This window comes from Astyanax mexicanus, chromosome 14, assembly GCF_023375975.1.
Source record: "Astyanax mexicanus isolate ESR-SI-001 chromosome 14, AstMex3_surface, whole genome shotgun sequence".
In the NCBI taxonomy this organism is placed as follows: domain Eukaryota; kingdom Metazoa; phylum Chordata; class Actinopteri; order Characiformes; family Acestrorhamphidae; genus Astyanax; species Astyanax mexicanus.
This window is the reverse complement of record NC_064421.1, coordinates 17,087,793-17,114,040: the sequence shown is the minus strand read 5'-3', so window position 1 is coordinate 17,114,040 and position 26,248 is coordinate 17,087,793. Positions and strand designations below refer to the sequence as shown.

At 35.1% G+C, this 26,248-nt stretch overlaps 2 protein-coding genes across 9 annotated transcripts in view; one reads left to right on the top strand and one right to left on the bottom strand.

Annotated features, from left to right (window-relative positions):
• The window catches only part of runx2a (RUNX family transcription factor 2a), a 73,527-nt gene extending 64,218 nt beyond the window's left edge, over positions 1-9,309 (bottom strand). Inside the window, exons 1-2 of one of the 2 annotated variants that reach the window (XM_049463555.1) lie at positions 9,159-9,309; positions 8,775-8,907 (exon numbers count right to left, since the gene is read on the bottom strand). In XM_049463555.1, coding sequence (XP_049319512.1) covers positions 8,775-8,832 — 58 coding nt within the window. In that variant the 5' untranslated portion in view covers positions 8,833-8,907; positions 9,159-9,309. The remainder of the gene's footprint in view (positions 1-8,774; positions 8,908-9,158) is intronic. The other variant, XM_049463554.1, reaches the window with a different exon arrangement.
• The window catches only part of supt3h (SPT3 homolog, SAGA and STAGA complex component), a 152,920-nt gene that overhangs the window by 34,824 nt on the left and 91,848 nt on the right, over positions 1-26,248 (top strand). The window lies entirely within an intron of this gene.

Here is a 26,248-nt window from a genome sequence, read left to right as displayed (position 1 = left end):
AAAAAATGGGCATTTAATGAGAACGTGGTTGACCCAGAACTGCAAACTCTTAGAATTGTTCATGATGAGCTTTTTCTGTTTAAAAGATACATTTTGATATTTTACAATAATTTTAATTACCGGTAATATTTTACCACAACAGTGTGGGCTGCCTAGGTTATACCTCAGTTATACCTTCATGAATATGAATACAGTATGATCAATATTAGGTGAAATTAATATTATGAATTGCTAAATATGCAGAAAGTGTCTCTTGAAAATAAAACAATATAAAAATTTGATTTCACTGATTTCAAAAGTTGCTTAATTAAGTTGCTTAAAGTACTGGAAATTCTCACGTTAAAACTTGAACTTTAAACTTTAAAGGAAAATTGTGTAATTTAACCACTTAAAATAATTATTTAAATTAATCAGGCAGCACTGCAGACATGGCAAAATCCGACCCCGCGTCATAAAAAAAACAGCATACAATTCACAAAAAGTACTATACAGTTACAGACCAGCGGTCCTGTAAAGTTGTACTAATGTGTTAATTTAGAGTATTTATAGGAAATGTACTGTTTTTGTTGTACAGTGTTTATATGTAAGTTAAACTACTATGCTGCAGAAAACCCATAATGACCCAAATATGTTTTCCAGGCTAATCTCTCTGAAGATCTCTTTGCTTGTATTTCAGTGTCCTCCCAGCAGCACTTCAGCACTGATATGGTGTGAGAATGTAAAATGTCTAACAGCTCAGACAAAGACTAATCAAAATTCAGTGATTTAATCTCCCCTCAAAACAGCTTTTAAATGCAGTAGGGATTTTTTTTCTTGGTTTTTAATCTGGCAGGTTGTATTTTTAAGGCAGAGACTCTGCTCTGCGGAATCGGAGACAGACAGTTTGACTTCCAGTTTCTCTTCTTATTGTTTGGATATCAAAAGATGTAAATTTTTAAAAGGAAATAAAGCATTACAAGGGCCCATTTCACAACACTCCATTTCCCCTGTGGTGAAGTATGGAGCCACAGTTGGAAGAGGAAACCAAGGATGAGAGATACTGCCAATGCAGCGCGTCCGTTTCTGTCTCCGCCGCTGGCCCGGCTCATTCCGCGCATTTTTACATTCTGTTTTTTCTTACAGCCCTCGTGTGTATCATATTCTAAATATTTAGCAGCAATGCCCTAGTCAAAGAAAATTCAGCATTCCAGCTGAGGTTAAATCAACAGAGCGTGCCGGCTTTGGCTGCGGCCGGTGTTGGGCAGAACAGGTAGAGCCTTGTTAAGCGTGGAGCCTCTGTAGTTCTGCACTTCATTATGGTAGAGTCAAAATAGCCATGTGGAGTCAAAGTCCACTTATCTAACCTCCCAAAACAGCCTCCAGCCTTCACTCACTACAGCTGTGTGCTGCGTTATAGTAATATAGTAAAAACATAATGATTTCTAATTTTGAAGAAAGTAGTTTTTGAAGATCTTGTGAGCTACATTACAGAACAAAGCTTGGTTAAGCATTTCTCCTGGATGCCCCCCAGACAGTGCATGAATTTGCTCACCTGATTTAACATCATTTAGCTCTGATTTACCAAATAATTCACCAAATAATTAATACAGTACAATAATTATTCAAACAATACTATTAATAATAATTTTTAATGAAGAATATTGTTTTTTATGTAATATGTGTTTTACTGAGTAAATTATTTTTTTCTGTCCAGACAAAAACATTTTCATTCAAATATCACAGTTTGCTCAACACTTATTACTTAATTACACTAATAAATAATGACTGCACGATACCGGAAAACATTGACATTAGTTTTTTTTTTGCTCTATATATTACATTAGTAATAAAATTTTTCCCCAGAAGACAGTAATTCAACTTATCATGACATTTAATAATGCATGCCACCTGCCAAAGACTGTATGACTGTCTGTACATATTATTTTGATAACAAAATAATAAGACAATATATTGTTGAGCTATGATTCCTATTGTAATGCAGTATATATCATTTACAAAAACTTCAAGGGAAAAACATCTAACTTTAATTGGAAATCATTATTGTGATTGTATTTCCAGTCATTTTTGAACATTTTGTTTAGTCCATTCGTTATGACATTTTCACACAGTTTAAAGGCCTAATGCAGAAAATCTGGTCATGGTTTCTGTCTTTATTCTGTGTATACTATTTGGAGAGGAACATCAGAATATGATTAATATGATTACATGTTAAAAATCAGTTTCCTTCATTCCAGAAAAATGAAGATTGTTTTTTTTTTTTTTTTTTTTGAAGAATGATGAGAGTTTCTTGTTTTTATTTTGTTTTTTTTTTCTTTTTTTTTTCTTTTAGGTGTTCTGATCATTCATGCCAGTCTCTGGTGTCACAACATATCACTGTAAGCATGTGCTACACCAGTGACTGTAGCACCAGTGTCATTCTGGTACAAACCGTGGATTTTGTCTATACATCATCAGCAGATAGCAAATGGGATTTAAAGGAACTTTCTGATTGAAAAGTGATTCTTTTTTCTGAATGAAGAAGCTTTTGAGTAAATTGGCTCTTTTGCAGTATAGCTCTTATGTGAGCTCTCTCTCTCTCTGTGATCCATTTCGCAGATGTCTGTAACGTGTGCCATGCCGCATGGCACAGGGAGCAATTAGTTGATGGAAGAATTTGCCTAAGTTGATTTGAGTACTGTAAGCTTCCTTCGAAAATGCATTTACATCAGCTGTGGGCAGCATCCTGCAGCCATGCATTCTCCATATCCCTCACTCCTCTGCAGGCCGTACTCCATTAAGCCGCGCTGTATCAGAGGCTCGGGCAGGCTGTCTGTGATTTAAAGATGGTTTGTGGCGGCTCTGATGGTTTGTTGACTGGGTTTCTATGTTACAGAAGTCGAGTTTCTTCGTGTTATGGGACTATTTATTGTTTCCCAGTTTTAATGTTGTGTTTGGCAGAGGCCGACTCCACGGTTAAGTGTTTGATTATTTTCTCAGAAGCTCCCTCCAAGTTCTGAAGAGACATCAATGCCTGCCTTTGTCATCTCGGGAAACACGTCGGATAGGGGGAGAAATGTTTATCATTTGTCATGTTATGAATGAAAAGCGTGCGCCCCGTTTCGCCGTGTGTTCATTATTAACCCGTTATTGATGGCATGTAGAGGAATGGGAATTTAATGAAGTGGATTGAAGATGTGTAATAATGTGCTTATAGAGTCAGATAATTGGCAGATCCATTTTACTGCACTTAAAATTATAACTACGGTATAAAAGAAGATATTAAAAATAATATTATTTTCGATGGTCAAAAATGACATTACAGTTTGTCACAGTATGCATTTCTAAAGATGTTTCAATACAATGCAGTGGTAAAACTTGATTGGTGTCCATTATTTTCACATAATTATGCCATATTGGCCTCCACTAATTAAAGACTGTTACTTGTTATGATCAGAAACCGTTACAGGTCTAACACACAGTCAGAAACATTGATGCTACACACACACACACACACACACACACACACACACACACACACACAGTTATTTAAGCAGTGTCATTTAAGGACCACTTATAAAAGATAAAATTACATTAGAAAAAGGAAGTCTGAATATGAAGAAGAACATTTAAATAATTTAATATCAATATATATATATTGCAGTTGAAAATGTTTTAATAGTAGTGATATGATTTGTAAACACATTTTTAAACTAATATTTCAATCTACATTATTTGCTGTATCTAACCCAGACTGGTGGTCAATACTGGAACATTGCATGATAGATTTTTTTTCAGAACTTAAAGACCTCCATTGTGTCTTTTTAAGGTTTTTAAGTTTTTTTTTATGTTATTGTTATCAATTTTGGACACATCAACAGGCCTTAGCTTTGAAACCTTTATACATTTATTTGGCAATTTAAAGATCCTTTACACTTACTTTATTCCAGATTCAATATTTTATATTTGATTGCATGGAAAAAAACACTTTTGCTTACATTTAAGAACATTTTATTTTAAAGTAACATGAAATGTAAATGATTATGCTATTATCTTATCATTATATCAGTGAAATAAAAAAAGTAATTATTTCTGGGAGAAAAGCACATGTATTGTATCAGTCCTTTAAATTAGAAACGATCAGTTGCAGTTTAAGTATCAGATCTAAATGAACTTCAGCCTGTGTGTTTCAGATACAGTGATCCATCTTCCTGCATCTCTCTGACTTGTGGGTATGATAGGGACTCGCCTCAACTTTGAAGTCGTCTGGCTGTATCAGGCTAAAGAATTGGCGTATGCTACAGTGTCCATATCAGGTTACTTTCCAGTCCTTTGAAGGGTTTGGTCATTTTTCTTCAAGCCTTTCTATTTACCATGTGGTTTCAAACCTTCTAATTACCTTTTTTTTTGAGGTCAGCACACACTCACTGACTTTCATTCTGTGTTGCGCAGCGCTCCTGGAGTTTGATTAAAATTGTGTAATGCTGGATGATTAGATGATTGCAGGTTTTGAGAGAGAAGATCAGGTATACTGTTCTCCAATAGAGTAATTTAAACTCTTAAAGTAAGGTTGTATACTTTTAGTGTAACCAAATTTGGAGCGGAATATTAAATGGATGATAAATGATTTTACAAATCAATTTTATTCATTCCTGAAAACGTGACGTTAGCATTTAGTACGTAATACCAGTGACTGTAACACCAGTGTAATTTTGGAACACTGTAACACTGAGGATTTTGAATAAAGGCTGTAGCATTGACAGTCAGGAATCAACGTAAAATCAACGAATAAGAGACCCCTTAAAAATTATTCTTTAATTTTACCAAATTGAAAACCTCTGGAATATAATCAAGAGGAAACTAGATTATCACAAGCCATCAAACCAAGCTGAACTGCTTGAATTTTTGCACCAGGAGTGGCATAAAGCGATCCAAAAGCACAAAAGCAGTGTGTAAGACTGGTGGAGGAGAACATGCCAAGATGCATTAAAACTGTGATTAAAACCAGGGTTATTCCACCAAATATTTATTTCTGAACTCTTAAAACTTGATGAATATGAACTTTCTTTCTTTGCATTATTTGAGGTCTTAAAACTGTTTTCTTTTTGTTATTTCAGACATTTCTCATTGTCTGCAAATAAATTCTCGAAATGACAATATTTTTATTTGGAATTTGGGAGAAATGTTGTCCATAGTTTATAGAATAAAACAACAATGTTCATTTTACTCAAACATATACCTATAAATAGCAAAATCAGATAATAGAATAGAATAGATATTTTAATGTCTTTTTTTTTTTTTTTTTAATATAGTGTAGCCCTAACATAACGTATGTGTACATATATCCAGGATTCTGCCTCAGGCATGCTTTCCTTAATGTTAAAACAAAGAAAAATAGCATGTCATGCTAATCCCGTCGTAAATGAGCCTTTGTTTGAGTGTAGCAGCTACACGTATAGCGTCAGACACGTATGATTTTGAGGTTTAGCAGAAACGTCAGCAGGCAGATGTAACGCGCTTACAAATAATAGTGTGTTAAAAGGCCCTAATTAGTCTGTGGTCATTGCTTCAGTTTTAATACCAGCAAAGCAAAAAAAAGCCTTGCGTAAAGAAAAGGTGGAGCAAGTTTGAGGCTAAAATTCCCAAAATGGAAATGTATCCCATGGCTTTTACAGTTACGTTTCATTAACCTTTAACTCTGCCTGTAATTAGCCGCACTTCTCCTGGGTGTCTGGACCTCTCTACATCCCTCTCTCTCTCTCTCCCTCATTCTCTCTCACTCTCTGTGGGCTAGTTGGGTCACCTTTCCTCCATTAATACTGTTTTTCCAGTGTAAAGGAGAGCTGTGATAACCAATTAGCAGAATTAACCCGCACCATCCAGCCAGCGAGACCACCAAGCTCCCCAAATGAGAAGCACATGGACCTGGGGGCTGTGCAGCACGCTTGTAATTGATTAGTGATGGCTGCAGAAACTATGCCCAGAGTTCCACATGTGTCCTCTTGGTGGGTGTGATGGTGTGGAGTCTCCACTGGAACATCCCAGAGATAATCCAGAGTTAAGCAGGTCAGGCTGTAGTAATGAGCCGTGCCAGTGTTTGAGCCAAGCTCATCTGCTGCATAGTTATTCAAATACTACTGCTAATAAAACTGGATTAAAGCATCTAAAATGTTGCTACAGATTTTAAAATAGTTATTTATTCTTTTCTAATTGTTTTCTTATATACACAATAAATAAAATAATGTTTTTCACTGTTTAAACAATAAATTAAATAATGGCTCTACAAGGATACTTGATTTTGGTAGTGCTAGGAAAGCTTTTTTTTTACTGGATTAGAATAGGGTTGCATGATATTTGCGTTATGTATTTGTTTGTATATATAGTGCACAAATAGCTTATATAAAAATATTTTACCCTAACAAATATGTAACCTAAATCCATGATCAAACATGTTGTGATATTATTATTATTATTATTATTATTATTATTATTATTATTATTATTATTATTATTATTATTATAATGGACAGTGCTCTGTGTATGAAGATTAAACAAATATTAATCATACTGAGCAGATACTCTGCATTTGGCAGATGTATATAATGCAAAAATGAGAGGATGGCAAATTTTAGATTTTCCATTTATATCAATTTTTATATATAATAATTTCACTTACCTTATGTGACATCACAGCCTGTGATGTGAAAATGTAAATTTGTGCATGTTTCAATAACAATTCTGAAGTTATATACAGTATTGTGCAGCACTATTTTAGAACTTTATACACTAAATAATGTGTTGGGTTAAAAAAGTAAAAAAATAATAATAATAATAATAATAATCTTCTCATTTACATTACAGGTTCTTCATTCGAAGAAATGGTTCTTAATTAGTAGTTATTTTATGCTATGTCTCCCAAGAATTATTATTTTATTGAGAAGTATGTAAATTTATGGGAATTATTAAACCATGTTTAATTCTGTTCGACCCCATTCTATGTTTATCACTATATTCATCATTATTATTACATCACTTAAAGAATGATTAAAATAAGTTTTAATTTAACCAAGTAAACATAAAAATATTAGATAATGTATTTTTGTTTGTCTTTTAAAACAGGTCAATTTTTCTGTGTAAAACATACAAAATATTAATATTTTAAACACATTTTCTGTTAGATAATACAGTAAATATTCTTCCCTCTGCTCTCGGCCCTAAACTAGCGCCATACTGTATGTACTAAAGCGCAGCACAGTTATAAAACCACTATACCACTAACTAACTCTTTATCTTTAGATTTCATATTTCTCCTTTTGTTATCTAGTTGCTGACAAAGCCCTGATTAACTCTCAGTGATGTGAGTTAGTTCTGTCAGTGTGAGGTTTCACGGCTCTCCAGCTCACGGCTCTGGTGTTTTAGTGACAGCAGCTTTTAATGCCCTGATGTACACAGACAGTGATGATGACAAAACCATGTAGCCCGTTCTGGCTGGCCCAGTCCCAGTAGCTGGGCTGGATGTTTGTGCTGGAGCGCTCTGTACTTCCACAATCATGAAAAGACTCCTGCTGAAAATCCTGTGAGTAGAAATGTAGTTTTGGTTTTTTTTGTTTGTTTGTTTGACAGGCATATTCTCGTCTCGCTATTAATTGTTTTATAGTTGTGTTATTTTCATTCGCTGCTGTCCTAGATCTGGACGTTGCTAGGAAGCGATTACTTAATTTAGTTTTGTGTCGTGTTTTGCATGTGTTTGTGTCGGGTGAAAATGTGCGGTATTCAAATGGATTTTGCATACGTTTTGTTTGTTGTATTTGTTTTTTTTGCTTGTGGTTTTCCATCTCATGTGTCACGCTTCACGATTTGTCCCCCCACACCTTCATGGCTGTTCTCCGCCATCCTTTCTTTCTTTTTAATTCTTTCTCCATTTCTGTCTCTCTTTTAAATGTAATGTCCGTCCTACTGGGTGTCTTAAAAGGAAAGGGCAGTCTGCAAAAGTTTTATAGTATTTTTATAGAATAGAATATTTCTGCTTCCCTTCTCACTTTGATAAAAGCTCCATTCAAGCCTGATTTTTATTTCCGACGTCTGCTTCCTGCTCATGTTTTTTGAAGAAGTGGAAATCAAAACTTAGGAGAGAAAAAAACGAGTGGAGTGGAGTGGAGTGGAGAGGAAAGGTTTGTGTGTGTGTGTGTTTGTGTGTGTAGCGTGTAAAAGCGTGTAGAAGCGTGTGTGTGTGTAAGAGCAATTCAATTCTATAGATGTGGAGAGATGTGAGCAAGCCCTCCAGCAGTTATCCATTTACTGTAAATCACTTCTTTCTCAACTCAACTCAATTTTAGCTCAATTCTTGACTGGACTGAATTTTTCCACATCTTGTTTTAATGTTGGCGTGTAAATCAGAAAGGAGGGAGTGTTTATATACGTTCAGATCCATTTTTTCCCCTCTCATCGTTGCATAAATATAGTTATACCATGTTATACAAACATGTCAGCTTCCTAGCATGTTTGCAAAAGTAAGCGCAAAAGTAAACAGTGCGACGATTGACTTTGTTGGCTATTTTGTGAAGTGGTTTGAAGCTGATAGACATAGACACGCTTGCAAGCTAGTCTTCTGATCATATGTCTATGTGTGTGTGTATATGTATGTGTGTGTGTGTACACGCTTGAGTGGTTATTGACCCTGAGCTCCTGGTGCCCTCCACAGAGAGGTGGCTTCCGAATGACCCGCGCCTGAACCGCACAGCACAACCCGAAAAATGCCAAGAAGAAGAAGAAGTAGAATTATTTTTCACAGCACTTACCCCAGAAGAAGTTCTGCTGACACGGAGTGACCGAGCTGAAAAGACTGTTAGACGCCATAGCCACACTTGCTTATCCTGGCTGGGGAGATTTTTCTCCTTTTTTTGAGGTCGTGGTGACCCTCCAAGTCCTAAACTGAGAGCACAAAACCATATCAGGGTAAATGGGAAAGTAAAAAAAAAAAAAAAAATTCTTCTTCCTCCCCCCTTTACACTCCCTTCCTAAATATAATTAATGAACTGTGTGTTCACACAAATTTGTGTATTGCCACAGCCATGTGCAGACCCAGGCTGAGTACACTAAGCAAAGAGTGCAAAGGCTGCTCTGATATTGGATGGAGCAGAATCCAACCCAGGCGTATATGAGTGTGGTTAGAGGCTACTTACTGACTCGCCGGGTCTCTGGGACTGGGGTTGACCCGCGCCGATTAACCATTTACGCCCCGGTGGCTTCCTCCTGTCGTCCTGGGGAAAAGTCGCGCACCGCACTTGTGGTTCTGTGGTTGTTTGTGAGGGGAATGAAACATTCTCACAATCCAAAAACGTGTAAGCTTTAAAACACACTTTTTTTTCCCTCCCCTCCTCGTGGGCTGTTACTGGAGAGGCTGGGTCATGTGTTTAGTGACATCAGAGCACAAAAGTGGAGTGGGACAGCCTATCGTCCTCCTTTTCTCTCACTTTTTTTTTTCCTCTTTCTTGCTTTCTTTCTTTTTTTTTCTTTTTTCTTTTTTCTTTTTCAGGGTTCTTTCCTCCTCACATCCACAGGGATGGAGCTGAGCGGTGGCAGAGTGTGTGTGAGGCAGGAGCTGCAGTGCACGGAGAACTTTTCAGCACAGCAGCAGAAGCTTCATCTCTCCCACCCCCCCCACCTCTCTCTCTCTCTCTCTCTCTCTCTCTCTCTGTCTGTCTCTCTCTCTGTCTGTCTCTCACTCTCTCACTTTGTCTCGCTTTGTCTCGCTCCTCTCTTCTTAAGAAATGCTCCTCATGCATTCTCACTCAGTTTCTCTCTCTCTCTCTCTCTCTCTTTCTCTTTCTCTCTAGTAGTGTCTTGGTAGCGTCTGGCTGGAGCAGAAACTCCTGGAGCTGCAGTGATTAGCAGTAATTTACATCTGCTACTCAGCTTCCTGTTCCTAATGGGGTTCTTCATAAGTGCTTCTCAATCTCTTCGCTCCTCTCCTCTGGATTGCTGTCATGTCCTTCATCCTCTCTGATATTTACTATTTCCGTCTGCTTGCGCCCCATTGCCATTTTTCAACTCTGTGCTTTTTTTTTATTTATTCATTTTTTTATTAAATGCATGGCCTAAAACGCTACCTTTATCTGTGTGTGTGTGTGTGTGTGTGTGTGTCTCAGTGTCTATGAAGAAGTGTGCGCGTGTGTGTGTGTGTGTGTGGTATAATTGGCCATGTTTGCAGTGACAGTCTGGGGACTCAGTCAGTCTGTGTTGAGCTTTGAATCATGTCTGTCTCTGAGTCCCGAGTCCTGCAGTGGAGACGAGCTCTCCTGCCGCTTCTCAATAGTGGGGAATTAGCAGCAGTGATTCATGAGTCTCACACACCTCAGCGGCTGCTGCTTTGGCCACAGGTCAGAGCATTTGCCTCATGTGTTTTTGTTCACTGTTTAAAGTAGGGGGGGAAAAAAAAAACTTGAAGCACAGTGTGTCTTATTCATTTTTGTTTTGGGGTCACATCAGGTAAATTTATTAGCAGTCACTCAACAGCTATAAATAGAAATAAGTAAATAAGGTGTGCACTTTTTTGTAGTTGACATCTCAATAATTATTCTGTAACTTCTGTAACTACAGTAAAAAATTAAAAGTGGTGTAACAGTGCTTTCATCGCTACTGTTTGGGATGACTGTGAACCAACAATTATTTGACTGTTTTTCTGCAGTTGTTATTTTTTTTTTACAAGTGTTGACTCTAAAAACATACAGATTGAGCTGTTTGCTGTCTGTCATGTGAACAGAGCTTTAGTGCATAAAAAAACTGTCAGTACAGGGCAGCAACATCAGTTTGAGTTGTCAGAGAGCAGAGTTGTTTTAGTGTGAGGAGTGGGAGTCTTGTATAGGCATAGACTAAAGTATGGAAATTCAACTCAGAATAATGGATTTTATAAACTATAAACCTCTGACGTGTAACTGAATAAAATAAGCTCAAAAGCTACATAACACAAAGACAGTGTCAGTAATACCAATTAACAAACAAAATATGTCTCAAAAGAATGCCATGTTCATAAGCAATCAAAAATATGAAATAATGAAATGATAAAATAAATTTTAGTACTTTGATCATACTTTGATTTTGCCAATGAACACCTCTCAAGAAATTTCTGGTCAGAAATTCTGAAATAATTTTGATTCCAAATATCCCAAATTCAGTTGACCTGCAGCCTTTTAGACTGAAGTATTTGATAGTAAATAATCAAAAAATCTAATCTAAATAGATTGTTATTGGATATGTTTTGGATATTATTTTGCAAGCAACTTCCAAATTCCTAAAGTTACATTAGATTGATGTTGTATACGTCATTTTGTCCGAAAACAAAAGCACTTGAATATGAGCGTCACAAATTGATTGGTCTGATCAGGATGCTTTTCCGGGTCATGAAAAGAGGAGCCCTAAACGTTTCTCCAGGTCAAGCTTTTTTCAGGCTCTTTTATAAGGAGTGCCCCTGGTGGCTAACTGTGGACCTGCAGCTAAAAGACTAATGCGGTCACTGATACAAATGAACAGACAGTCAGTATCATGAATAAACATGAACAAACAGATTGCATCAAAGACTGCGCCAAAATAAAAGTAATTAATAGAAAGTAATCAATACCAATATACTTCCAAACTAAAAAGCTTAAATTGCTGTCTCACATTTGTTTTTTGTTATTTTTTTGTATTCTATTTTTATTATAATCCAAAAATCTATCTGTATCCAATCTCTTACTCAAATCCTATGATAGAATCTAATGCGAGGGTTTAGTGATCTGTTACACAACCCCTATTGTTTTAAGATTTTTTTTTCTTTGTGTATTTCTATAGAAGAATTTCTGTTACATTAATTGTTTCTTTCCTCACAGTGTTTTATTAAGGAAGAGGTTCTTACTATAAATAAATTTTAAAATAATAGAAATTTCAACTAGGGTGGCAGTAGAGGACATGGCTCTAGATTGTAATGGGAAACATCTCGCCACCAAATAACTACATTGCTTTCTAAACTGCTTCCTAATTCTGTTGAATTAATGGTGATGTGATTGTAGTACTCTTCCAGTAGCACATGAACAAAATACACAAAATACACAGCACTGTTGTGCTTCTGTTACTTTAGTGGAGCTAAGTCTTTAGTCCTGTAGCCACAGTTCTGTAACCAAATTCTGTAGGTATTGTTTTTGCAATCATTTCAAATATTATCTGTTATAAAAAAATTACATTTGTTAATTTTTTGTAATGCACAGAGTTTATCCAACAGATTTGATTCCTTGCTCTTGTTTTCCTCTGTAAAGGGTAAAGCGTGCCTGCGCTGCAGATGGGAGTGCCTGTGCTGTGTTAGGTTAGCCCTGGTGGTCCTCGTGCAAGCATCGCTTTTTCGTGGCCAGTGTGAAAAGAGAAACCGGAATGTGTGCGTACCCTTTTTCAGGCCTGGCTTTAGCTTGGCCCGCTTCAGCGTGGACCACACAGGCATAAACAGGGCATTAGATGGTAGAACATTATTCCTGGCTTCTGGAAAAGTCTGCACTAATGCCTGGTGGAGACGGTTTTCCCCCGCTTGGTGATTTTGACACATTAAATAATTACCGCTATTGTTGAGTTTTGCCGCCGCAGTCCTGTTGAAATTCTAGAATTTAAATATGTATTGAGTGTGTTTTGTAGGAAGCTGGGGTTGGGAACCCTCAGAAAGAGCGCTTTGTGTTCACTGCAGTTGGTTAGTTTATATAAATTCTGTCCGATTTCTTTTGAGTTAAATGTATAACACACATATTGGGTTTCCTCGATGTGATCCAAATATTAATGAGACTTGTCAAAGCTAGAGTGAGAATCAGTGCTGTAGTGGAGGTCGGATCTTTTATTAGCCTGTTTTGGCAGCTGTCTCGTCTAATTTCTAGACAAATATGGGTTAATTTAGCCTTTAAAAATATAAATATTTTAATATATACAGTTAAAAGTTCCTCAGACTGCCTGTAGTTTTGACCGTGTGTGGCTTAAATCCTTAAAAATAAAAATGCTACAAAGGGATATTCAAGCAATTTAATGGACCGCTAAGAAGAACCACTTAAAATAATCCTAGAAGAATCACTTTGGTTCCTTGTAAAACTCTAAAGACTCATTACTTACATAATGCACATGACCTCAATCATTTTTAATATCACCTTTATATCATCCAAAGATTTGAATGAGGTGGTGTATCTATTTAATTCGGTTTATGATATTAAAAATGTATATATATATTTTAATTCTCATAAGTTTTCTACTCTCTAAAAGGATGAAATTACATTATTGTCCTATTATATTATTACTTTTAAAGAGGCATAAAATGGTCAGAAATTTACAATATTGTTTATTGCAGTTTTCTAGGACATCTATTATCTAGTTCCGAACTAATTTTTCACCATTATAGGCCCACAGACACACAGGGCTGTGCAATGATCAGAAATGAGCAAAACAATTCAAACAACATAAAGGAGAAAATGAACAGTGAGCCAACCGAGCAACTTCTGGAGCCCTTTGAGTATAAGGGCTTAAGTGATATGGTAAAAATATTGCAGAATATTTAAATAATTTAGAATAATACACAAAATGCATCACAATTTCACACAGACAAAATGCATTAATCAGATCCTTAAAAATGCTATTTAAATACTACAGTTTATTCTAAATGTTATACAATGAAACAGGACTTATTACTGGAGCACTTTCTGTAAGGAAATGTACAGTTTGTCAGTATGTTTTGTAAGCACTGGTTAAATCCACAATGCACTTAATGCATATTATTTATCACAATAATTAATTTATCACAATATGATAATGTCCTGTTTCCCAGATCTAGATTGTACCAACGGCAAATACAGTGTCATAATTCTGAATAAATGGGATAATGAGAAATTTCTGTAACAAACATCTGTTAAATGTAAAGAGGCTCTTCTGTGGTTTTGTTTAAAGAATTCTTTTAGAAGCTTTGTTATTTTTATTTTTTTTTTTCTTACAAAAAAAAAGTTGAATGTGTTGTATTATTTCATAGCCCATAAAAACGCTGAAGACCAAGTGGAAACCTGTCAAGTCAAACAAAAATAGTTTAGAAAATGCAGAATTGCAGAAGCAGCAGACAGAGTTCGTTAAACAAACCTGTGATGACATGGTTTACTCAGAAAACATGTTTTTATTTTGAGGTCGGTGGCTGAAAACGTAGAATCGGTGTGAGTGTGCTTCTTTCATTTCTGGTGTAATCAGAGATTTAATCCAGAACAAACACTCCACTGCCTACACTCAAGCTTAAAATTACTGTGAGGTTTACAAATTTATGCCATGTGTCTCAAGCTACGTTTTGAGAGGTTTATTTGAGTCAGGCTTTTGGAGGTTATTCTTTCGTTTGGTCATTTCTCCATTCATCAGGAATAGACTAATCCCGGTTATTTAACTGCATGAATAGGTAAATTCATGTGTTCACTGTTTTGTATCTGTATGGCCACCTTTTATCTTCTTAGCCTTAATTTTTCATAAACTGTATTAACAATGCCATAGACAATATCAAAGTAACTTCCTGATTTAATTATTTGAAACACCTTAAGCTTTTTGGGAGGTTCTTCAGAGCACCTTAAGGGAAAAAAAAACTTAATCTCCTAAGGGAAGTTAATTCTATGTGCAGAACTGTTAATTTATGTCTAAAAATATTGATTTGTCAAAAATAGAGCAGGAGCCAAAAGCTTACTGTAAAGTCTGTTAATTTAATATTGGTGTTATATAGAGCTTGGTAATATGGTAGTAAAAACACTTGCCTAAATCCACTGATTCAGGGAAGTTTTTGTTTAATGTTTTTAGTTTCAATAGAACAATTGTTTTATTAACCTGTTAATTTAAAAAAGAGGGTTTAAAGCTGTTGGGAGCACTTAAACCAATAAATGCACAACCAAATTTCCTACAAGACTCTTATTTTGTTGTTTGCGTACAGTTGGTTGAAAGCTAAAATATAAGCTTACAGAGAGTAAACGGTAAAACTTACGAAACAAAAGTTATTAATGTCTATATTGGTATTGGTATATAATCAAGAGGAAGATGGATGATCACAGCCATCAAACCAATCTGAACTGCTTGAATTTTTGCACCAGGAGTGACATAAAGTTATCCAAAAGCAGTGTGTAAGACTGGTGGAGGAGAACATGCCAAGATGCATGAAAACTATGATTAAAAAACAGGGACATTCCACCAAATATTGATTTCTGAACGGATTTCAAAACTTTATGATTTTTTTGCGTTATTTGAGGTATAAAAGCTCTGCATCTTTTTTGTTATTTCAGCCATTTTTAATTTTCTGCAAATAAATGCTCTAAATGACAATATTTTCATTTGGAATTTTGGAAAAATGTTGTTGTAGTTAGAATAAAATAACAATGTTCCTTTTACTCAAACATACACCCATAAATAGCAAAATCAGAAAAACTGATTCAGAAACTGAAGTGGTCTCTCTCTCTCTCTCTCTATATATATATGTATATATATATATATATATATATATATATATATATATATATATATATATATATATATATATATAATATATATAATAATATATATACTGAGGGTGTGAATTCTGGTTGTGAACTTGGTTAAGACAAGGCATGAGTTAGCCAGGCATGCTCAGGGTCAGGCTCAGACTCAGGCTCGGTTCTGGCTCGGAGTGCTTGATCATGCTTGGCAGGTTTTATCAACCCTAGTGGCTTTCTCTTGTGGCATGGGCACATCTTGAGCATGGCAATTAAAGGAGAAGAGCCTGTCATTTTTGACAATTATCACAAGTCTGCCTGCCTAGCGCACTGTCTCTGTGACTGCTCAGTGACGCTCGGGTTATGACTCACCTTCGTCACATCAGTGCGTTTTTGTGATGTCAGTGCGGAAGACCCTATGCTGGTGGTGTTTTTTGTTTGTTTGTTTGTTTGCAATTTACTGGTGAAGAAACAAATATTTATTTTTTTTTGTTTGTTTGTTTTTTTGCAATTTACCGGTGAAGAAACAATTTTTTTTTTTTTTTTTTGCTTTAGTTTGTTCAGTCGTAATAACCAGCTCTCCTAATTCAGTATCATTAAGCACTAATTTGCCAAACCGAGTGTAGAGATAATACAAATAAATAATGAAGAGAGCTTTGCAGATGAACACAATGATGTAAAACACTTAATTGTAGTAATGCTGTATGTGTTTGATTATTATTTTACGTGCGATCCATTGCAAATGAATTACTCTTTTTTTTTATTCTAATGTTAGTGCTTTATTAAGTAAATTAACACTTTCTGCCAGATAATAAGCTTTTAAATGCCTGGAAAGACATGCACAGGTAGAAAAAGAGTAAACTTAAGAATTGATAAAATATCAGTGGGCTCAAATAGTTGTTTATATAAGTTTCTTGTACCATTGGAATTTTAGGTAGAAACACTATTGCCTAAAAAATGAACTTTTTTCTTTTAAATGAAAAGATCACACATTGAATGCTTTAATGGTTTTATAGTTTGATCTGTGTTAAATGTTGCAGACAGCTCAGCGCTTAGTAGCTTTTTCTTTTGTTTGTACGCTATAGGGTTTGTACACTTGGTAAACCCCATGGGTTCACACTTGATTTATGTTCTAGAAGTAGAAGCTTTTTTATGCAGAACATCAGGAGTTTAAGCAGTTCAAGCTATTTAAGCTGTTTGTATGAATATGTATACATAACCGGCTCATAGACAAAACAGCCTCCAGCTCAGACCTTTTCTTTTTCCCACTTTTTTTATCTCCCAGAAATTCTCTTACAAGAACTACAAATTACATTTACATTTACAAATGTGTTTTGAATGAAATATACACATCTCTATTGACACCTTTGTTTAATGTCAACATATTTGAGTTTGTAAATGTTATTTTATATATTTGTATTATTAATCTACTTCTTGATCATTGTAGAAAGTTTAAATGCAGTTATTATAATCATTAACAGTGATTAAATGATAGTGAAGTAGTGCTAATGAATCCATTACTCTATATTTACTCTCTGTGAGATGAGGGCGCTCTGTATTTAACATTCTGTTTAATGCAATTAGCTGTGATTTGCTCAGTGAACAGGCTCTAAGCTCTGCTGGTGTTTAAAGCCTTGTGTGACTTTATTAGCAGAAACGCTCGTCTGTTTCCTGGGAGGGTTTTAATGAATCACTTCTGAAATCGATTGAAATAGACGAGTCTTGTTGTGTTTAGACGCTCTGCGCTGCTGAAAGTGTACAGAGGCTTTTTTGTTGCAGATCGTCGGCTGCTGTTGCTGCTTCGCTCCCTTGATGCTTTGTCTAACGCTGTTTTAGTAATTACCATAGAAACAAACACATGGTTAGTTCAAATAAAACTGCGTTTTTTGATGTCTGATTACTTGTTTTTCCCAGTTGGCTCAGAGCAGACCCGGGACTGGGTTTAAAGAGGATGAAAGGAAATGATTAAAAGCAAGAAAATAATTTAGTCATTGACTTTTGGGAAACCTTGACTATTATCTTGGTGAGATTATCTGATACAATCACTGTGAGGTGTTCACTAAAATCAAACTCAATGTTGATAATATTTGATATTTGAGTTCTGAATGTATTGTGTCAGTAGATTGCTGTATACAAAGTTTTTTACGTGAAATAGATTTTTTTTCTTTTAGTTTTTCTTTTTATTAGATGAAAAACATTAGCATTATTGATTAACATAACGTGAATATAACCTGTTCTTCAAACCAAGTCATTTTAAATCATTTCTAATGATCAGTTTCTTCATACATTATTTTAAATTAATAAAATAAACAGTGATCTTATTCAATTTGTCAAAAACTTAAACAGCAAAAATGGAGATGTGTTATTGTGCACCTGGAGTGTCACACTTGCAAAACCTTGTAGCTCTATTTTTGCTCTTTTTGAATTTTTGACTCATTTGTTGTGCTGTAAAAAGATATATAAATGACAGTTTCTCCTTTACATTTTTTCAAAACCTCCTAACGAACGAACTAATAGAAATACTTATGTAGTTAAAGTAACATGACATTTAATCTGTTTTCATTAAATTTAATGTTAAAGTACTTTAACCTGTAAAATGGCCATTTTATTATTATTTTTTTTTTGGTCTGACATTGAAAATAGATTAAAATAGCCTGAAAATCTGAAACCACAATTAGAAATCCTTTTTTCTTCCATTTTTAGTCCTTTTAAATTTTAAATATTTGTGTTCAAATTTTAAAGTAAATTTATTTTATTTTATTTTATTTATTTATTTTTTTATTCTGAGCCTGCCTAACTTTTAAGGGCAGCCACCCATGAGCTGCAGTTACATTGGCTAAAAGCTTTATTGTCTAAAAGGTACATTCACACACACACACACGCTGTGCTTTCTGAGCTGAAACAGTGGAACAATAGTCTCCGAGTCTCTCCCCACCATCTGTACTTCACTAACATTTGTTTTGCTTCTTTTCTGTTGAATATTGCTATAAACACGAATGCTGTAGCTAACAGCAGTTCTGATCCGGTGCCAACTTAATACCCCACACTGCCCTGAAACACTCAGATCTTTCATATTTACCTGTTCAGATAATGGTGTGTGTGTGTTATCATCTGAACATTGTTTAAGGACACTGTGCTCAGTGTTCAGTGCTCGGTGGTCAGCACGGGTGCTTCACCGCATGAGCTCAATGTGGGTGTGCTCTATTTGCCGTGTCTTTATAGCAGTGGCTTTAGTTAATATGGTACAGAGGCCTGTGCTAACATGTGGTAGCATTCAGATGGACCACACTTCAGTATAATTCAGGTTCCCTTCCTCCTAACTGCAGGATCTGGGAGCACTTGGAGGTTTTGGCAGTTTTTTTGCTCCGTTTTCAGAAGCTACGTTTCTGGCAGCTCCTCTTAACGTATGATGTCAAAAGCGTTCGCTAAATGAAAGTGGATAGTGGCCTTGTAAATACTGGGCAAGCGTAGCAGCCAGGTACAGTAGCTGATGGGAGGTTACCTAAATGGCCTAAATGCCTGCTGCGCACTTATGGTATTGAACTTGATGGATCATTTCATTTGTGTGAATTGCTTTCAACTAGGAGAGATCCTGTTATATAGCCTAGAATTAAGCTTTATGGAAAATACTTAAATAAAAAAAACTTCTTTAAAACGTGGTGGTGGTAGTAAATACTTGATAATGAGAAAAGCTGCATTCTGCTAGGTAGAGTGCATGCACAGTAGAGTTTAACTATATTTTCTCCTGATGCTTTATGCAGAAAGCTCGCGAATTACCTTGAGAGCCATTTTTGCATATTCTGAGTGGTTAGCAGTATTCAAATTAGAGGTGCAACTGGCCACCTTTCATGGCAAAATTCTATTTGGATTGTATTCAAACCAGCATTCAAAATGTATGTAACGTGATGCCAATGTAAAGCTCACTGCAGGCAGGCGTTAAATGACCTTAGAGCTATAGCATTACACATGAACAATGAAAGATCACACTTCCTCTGCATGTGATTTGACAGTGATGAGCAGAGATACAACAAGGTCTACAGTACAGGTTTGTCAGATTGTATAATGCACAATAGTATTGTTAGACTTAAAGATACATTGATACCACCTTTTCGCTTTCAGCTAGGGCTTTATGATATTGGGGAAAAAAAAAACTTTATTCTGTAAACTACGGAAATTGCAAATAAAAAACTGTAATTTTAAGCATTTATTTGCAGAAAATAAGAAATAGCTGAATTACTAAAAAGATGCAGAGCTTTCAGACCTCAAATAATACGAAGAAAAAAGTTCATATTCTTCAAGTTTCAAGAGTTCAGAAATCAATATTTGGTGGAATAACCCTGGTTTTTAATCAGTTTTCATGCATCTTGGCATGTTCTCCTCCACCAGTCTTACACACTGCTTTTGAATAACTTTATGCCACTCCTGTCGCAAACATTCAAGCAGTTCAGCTTGTTTTAATGGATTGTGATCATCCATTTTCCTCTTGATTATATTCCAAAGGTTTTCAATTTGGTAAACATATCATTCAAACCATTTAAGTGGTCTCTTATTTTTTATATTTATATTGCAATATTTATAAAAACAGGAACTTTAAACTACTTTTTCAAGAAGCTAAGGAGCCATCATGTCATCATGTTAACAACGCAATGTGTGTATCAGTGATTTGAGTAAAAGTAATGGTTTTGGGTAAATATAATTATTAATTTGGTAGATACTCTCAAATAAAATGAGAACAGTGTCATTTTTTTCTTTGTATTAAGCACAACGTTTTGAAACATGTAATTTTAACATGGCACAAATTATTGCATTTCCTACGATGTAACTTGTATATGCGTAAATTTCAGTGATATGCTGAAAAAAAATATTTTCTGCATTTCTTCTTCTAATATCCATGCCAAATTTAGAGGTATCTGCTAATACCTCTTAACTACTTAACTACTTAAAAAGCTGCCTATAAATCCCAATATAAAAACAGCATTTGACTGGACAAGATTACATAAATAAGATTAAATGTATTACATGTATTAAATGTAAATGTAATAATATAACATGCATAAATGTTTTATATATTTCAAATCTAATAGATATGCTTCATGAGAGATTTTATGAATAAAAAATGTTGACAAAAAGTTTGATGGCCTCAATCATTCATAGAACTTATGTCATGTTGTTGAGTAACCACAAAGTTATTTATTAATATACAAATATTGCTTTATAAATACATCATTTAATGCTTATGAATTTGTTAGGACTCCTCTATGTAGGTAGCCTAGCAGAAAGTTGTTATTGCAGTAATATTGTGATAATAAATGTCGAGATAATAAATATTGTCATCATAATTTAGTGCCATATTGCCCACCCCTGCTGGACAGTAGCAGCTTTAATATGAGAGTTGTTTAGTAAGAGGATAAAATGTATTACTGAGAACAATGACTCTCTGTTTGTGGTGTTTCTGTACCGGCTGTGTACGAGAACATACATGTCTAGCTGAAGGAAAGTGATGAGGGTGCTATTCACTTTATCACTCTGCACATTTAATGTTGATAATCAAAAGTGCGACTATCTGATATGATGTGTTTTACACATCATGTGTTATGTCTGCCCACTCCTCTTGTTTTATTACAGTGAGTAAGCATCTTTTGATGCTTTCCGAAAACATTGTGTGTTTTGTCTTGATCGGCTCTTAAGTAATTCTTTGTGCTGCCAGTAAGGGGGTCTTTCGTTAAAGAAGATATTTGATCTGTGATTGTGTTTTTGAGGGGTGGGGGGATTTAGTCATAATATGGAGGTGAGGGTGGGAGTAATTCAGACGTATACAATTTTGAAATTAATATCTTTAGGTGTTTTCTCTTGATGTGTCAGAGTTAATGAAGCCTTGATCTTCCGGCAGTGGTGTTGCCAGATCTACCAGCCTGGAATTTCCCCCTAAAATCATTTGACCCAGAGGTGGTTTAAACACCTGAAACGTTTGAGGGGGAAATGCATGGAATTTTTTATTATTTCCAAAGTAGCACGGTCACAGATATTATGTTATTAATGTAATTATTGTTAATAACATACTTGTGTCTTTCTTATAGTACAGAATGATTAAAAAACGTATCAAATAATAAAACATTGAAAGGAAATCTCTCACATAACAACTTTTTGACTAAATAATGACTTTGTTTACTGCACAATCTGCTCTAATTAAAACAATTGGAACAATTAACTATTATGCTTATAATGACAAAGTACCATACATTTTGTATTAATTGTAGATTAGTATAAAATATATGAAAATAAAAACAAGGGACTCATGTGGAATTGCATAGTAAAAGGTTTGTTCTCCACATTCCCCTGATTTGAACCTAAATCCTTATCTGTGATTTGGGATAGCGTAAAAAAAGCTTTTGATTTGCTTTAGCACCTCCTCAGCATTCCTGGTGACTCTACCTCATAAAGACGCTGAGATTAAAATACCAAGAGTGTACAGGTCTGTCAACAAAGCTAAATGTGGTACTTAGGAGAATCTAAAATTAAAAAACATAAAACATATTCTGGTTTCTACATGTGTTCCTGTATAGCTTTAATATGTTCTATATTATATTTACAGTGTAAAAAATCATAAAAAGAAACAAAACACATTAAAAGAAAAGAGGTGTTCAAACTTTTGAGCGGTACTGTATGTACTTGATTATGTACCTGATACTCTTTTAAGTATCTTAATACTGGTGTCACACAAAATCTTATGATCTCCAAAAGTGCAACTTTCTTGTTTTTGTAAAAATAATATATATTTCAATTCATTTCGGAGCATTTTGGATTTTATTGGTCAGTATTGATACATTTCAGAACACCTGTCTGATTAAAATCATGTGAAAAATCTAGAAAATGGCACAAATTGAAATGCAGTGGTTTTGCATTTTTTGTAGGCGTTTGTAAATGTGATTTAATATTTTTTCATTGTTCATTTATGTAATATGCTTTTTGTACAGAAGAAGAATACTTTAATGCATGCCTTAGTGTGGGATCAGTACTTTCTACAGGCCAATTCTCTGAATGCATATTAAAATCAGTATCTGGAGGGAATCAGGGTCTGTAGGGAGTCGGTATCTGGAGGGAATCAGGGTCTGTAGGGAGTCGGTATCTGGAGGGAATCAGAGTCTGGAGTGATGCATTCCTGATTGTTTGTAACTGTGCGGTAATGGTTGAAGATAACAAGATGTCCACATTCTCTCAAACTGACAGAATTATGAAGCATAATAGACTGGTTGCCAGATTCTCTGGCCCTTATTGAATAGCATATATTTATTTTAGCAGTGCTAGAATAATAATTTCTGTCAAAATAAGTGCCTTGGTCATGTGCTTTGAGTTTCTGAACACAGAAGCTCGGTACGGGCTGGAGCCCAAGCCGGGCATGATGACTACTAGTTAGGATTTCAAAGGGCCAGTAATATATACGGCTCTTAATGAATTGAGTCTGGTAATATTTATCTGTAGGTCAGAAGCAGGGACTGAAATGAGGGATGTGGTCGGAAGGATCCAGCTCCTGAGCGAGCTGAAACGGGTTTAATCTCTGTAACCATATCGCTTTATTAGTGGGTTTGGAGACGTTTTAGAAAAGTACAAAAATATAGAAATATTACTCAGCCAGCTAGAGTTAATGCCATATTTCACCTCCATGTTTCTTCAAATACAGATTAAGAAAGTGACCTACAGTGTTGCGCTCTCAGTTGAACTTGCTGTGCTTATGTAAGGATGGTAATACAGTAAGATGTTTTTGGAAATCTAACCCCCTTCAGCTTTTACATTTCACTTTAGATTATTTTATTGTGAATTTAATTGTAAATTTAATTTAAGAATGTGTCTCTTTCTCTGTACCCTTTGAAACTACTTAACAAATAATCTCATCTCGCTCAGATGACCATGCTAATGACATTTAGACTTTCAAGTTAATACTGCAGTTTTAGTTGAAGATAAAACTTTATTTTTTCCAAACCAAAAATAATAGAGAATAATTCAGAAAGCACCATTCATTAGTTAATTCCCAGTCAAAATATCCTCTCTTTTAGAGAGACAGGGGAAAAGGAAAGTTAACCCCTTATTTCACCCTAAGTATTTCTTTTTATCAACAACAATGCAAGCTGGCTGAACCATTTCAAAATTATACCTGTGAGAGGAACAAATAGAAACCAGCAGAGATTCCACTGAGTTTAAGAAGTAAAAGCACAACAAGTGAGGGGAGGTTTGGGGTCAGAATTATTATAAAAAAAAGAGAAATCGAATCCCTAACTTTCCCCCCAATGTGTAAGACCTTTTACTCAACCAAAACTGCCCAGATAAACAACATTTTTATCTTTTGGAGAAAATCATTTTTCACTCTTACTTCAGCTCTCGGATGATTCACAGGTGTTTCTTCCATTCTTTCAGTGGACGATGACTCAACGCTGTGGGTTTGAAATTACATGGAGCTCATCCAGAAGCGCTTAGTGAGAAAAGCAAACAGTCAAAACAGAACAATATTTCATTAGATCAAGCTCCTCAAGCTGCTGATGCTTTCAGATCAACCCCAGAATGCAGACCTCAACATCACTGAATGTATTCAAAATGACTTGAAAGGTGAGAAGCAGAAAATGGTCCAACTCTCTGATTAAACTTTGAAGGTTCAGGTCCAGACTTTAGCTTATAGCACTTTAGATTAACTGTAAGAGAGGCTTTTAAAAAGAATAGAAGCTGAAATAAAGGTTTGATCTTACGTTTGCTGAATCAACACATACAATTAATAAATAATTGAACAATTTACAGTCATACCAATTAATGAATGATTATTTTAATGAACAAATAATTACATTTTTGTTTGGTCCAAGCTGTTAGAGTTGTTCAGTTGGCTCAGAGTTTGAGTTCTGCTCTATGTTGCTTGCTTGTTGCAGATCGGACAAAGCTAGATCATGTGACTACATTAGGTATTAGGTTTTGTAAGGAGACATATTTTTTGAAGTATTAAAGAATTTTAAAAAGTAATAAAATGGAGCTGGTAAAAATATTATGTCAGGTACATATCCCTTCATGCATAGCAAAGTGATTTTTACATGCTTAAAAAATTATTGTTGATATGATAAATTTAACATGTGATATGTTCATTTTCTCAGTTTATAATAATAATAACAACTCAATAACAAGATTATGTTGGTTATGTAGATTGCACAAGATTGCATCGGTAAGAGGCTTTACATTTTGGTTTAATTTAATTTTATAATTGATTGCCCAACTTCTGAATAATTTTCGCTTTTGCTTTTTTTCTCCCAGACACTGGAAAATATATATTTTAATACTTTTTCTCACACAGATTTTCCCTGATTTAACTTCTGCTAAGGTCTGCTAAAAGAACCGAGCGTTCATTTAAAATCTGACGTCATTAGCCTGGTCTTCTGAGAGAGCCTTCGCTTGGACCTCACTTGTGGAATAGCTGGAGCTGTAATGTGTGTGAGATGATGTGGTTAAGATCAGGCACAGTGAGATGTTAATGACAGCCTGGCTGAGCTGCTGAGTGATTTCACCACACAATCTCCTGTGTGCCCTTTAACACTCTTCTTATTGGAAAATTACAGCTTTTTGTGTACAGTACTGTGCAAAAGTTTTGAGTATGTGTGGATATTGTAAAGCTCATTTTTGCACAGTAAGTGTTTTTAAAACTGTATTTTTATAATATTTAAAAAAATACAAGTAGCATTTGTACAAATAATTGTGGTTTTACGTCACTGTGTTCATTAAAACATCTCTAAAGTTCTTCTCACGGAGTATTATTTAATGATTGTAAATCAGGTGAGCTGTTGATGAAATTGAACAGATCTTCTGGGGTGCTGACTGGGGAGAAATCTGGAATCAACCTATGTTTTCATAGAATATGAACTACTTGCTTAAAAATGAGAATTTCATTTTTTTTCCCCTGATTTTGTTTATTTGCTTCTTTTCAAATAATATAGGTTGTTTTATCAGGCAAAAGCACTTTTATTACTGAGATAAATAGTTTTGAGTAGTGTGCTTAAATGGCTTTAATTTTTGCACCATTCTGTGCAGATGCGGAACAAAATATTGATTTTCCATTGCGTTGTATAATTTTCATTTGCGATGCATTATCGATGCATGGCATAAAATATACAATTTTAGCACTAAACCCCTTTCTGGACGGGACTAGTTTCTCAGGGGGTCCTGATGTAATTTACCTACTGTTTTTCGCTGAACTCTGGGGTTCTCTGGTAATTTTATTCCTGTCCGGACAGACATTAAATAGCATTTAACATGTAATTTGACCACTGCCATGTAAATTAATTACTCTTTGGGTGTGCGTTTCCACGGAGATCCATGTAAACACAACAGCGAGTGGAAATGAAGTTACTAAACCAATTCCTCACGTGACGGCGGAATGTTATGTAACCGAGAAAACCAAAAAACTCACTGGTCCTCCTGTTTTTTCGATTGCAGTCCAGATGGAAGAGTTTTATTACTGAGTTGAAGTGTGAAATATTTTTCACAGACGTCCCCCTGAGAAACTATTCCCATCGGGATAGGGCTTTAGACTCTGCTTCATTATTCGAAGTGGTGGTGCTAATCGAAGGAATAGGATAAACCTGTGGTGAAAATACTAATTCTCTTCTTCTGTAAAACTGACAGTAGATCTATAAATCTTGATATTAACCTTCATTTTTAGTTATCAGATTTATCAGAATATTTTATCCTCTTCAATAACAAAGATGCTGTGAAATATTGTAAAGCATTACAGTATGTTGAGTCTCACAGAATCACAAAAGTATTGT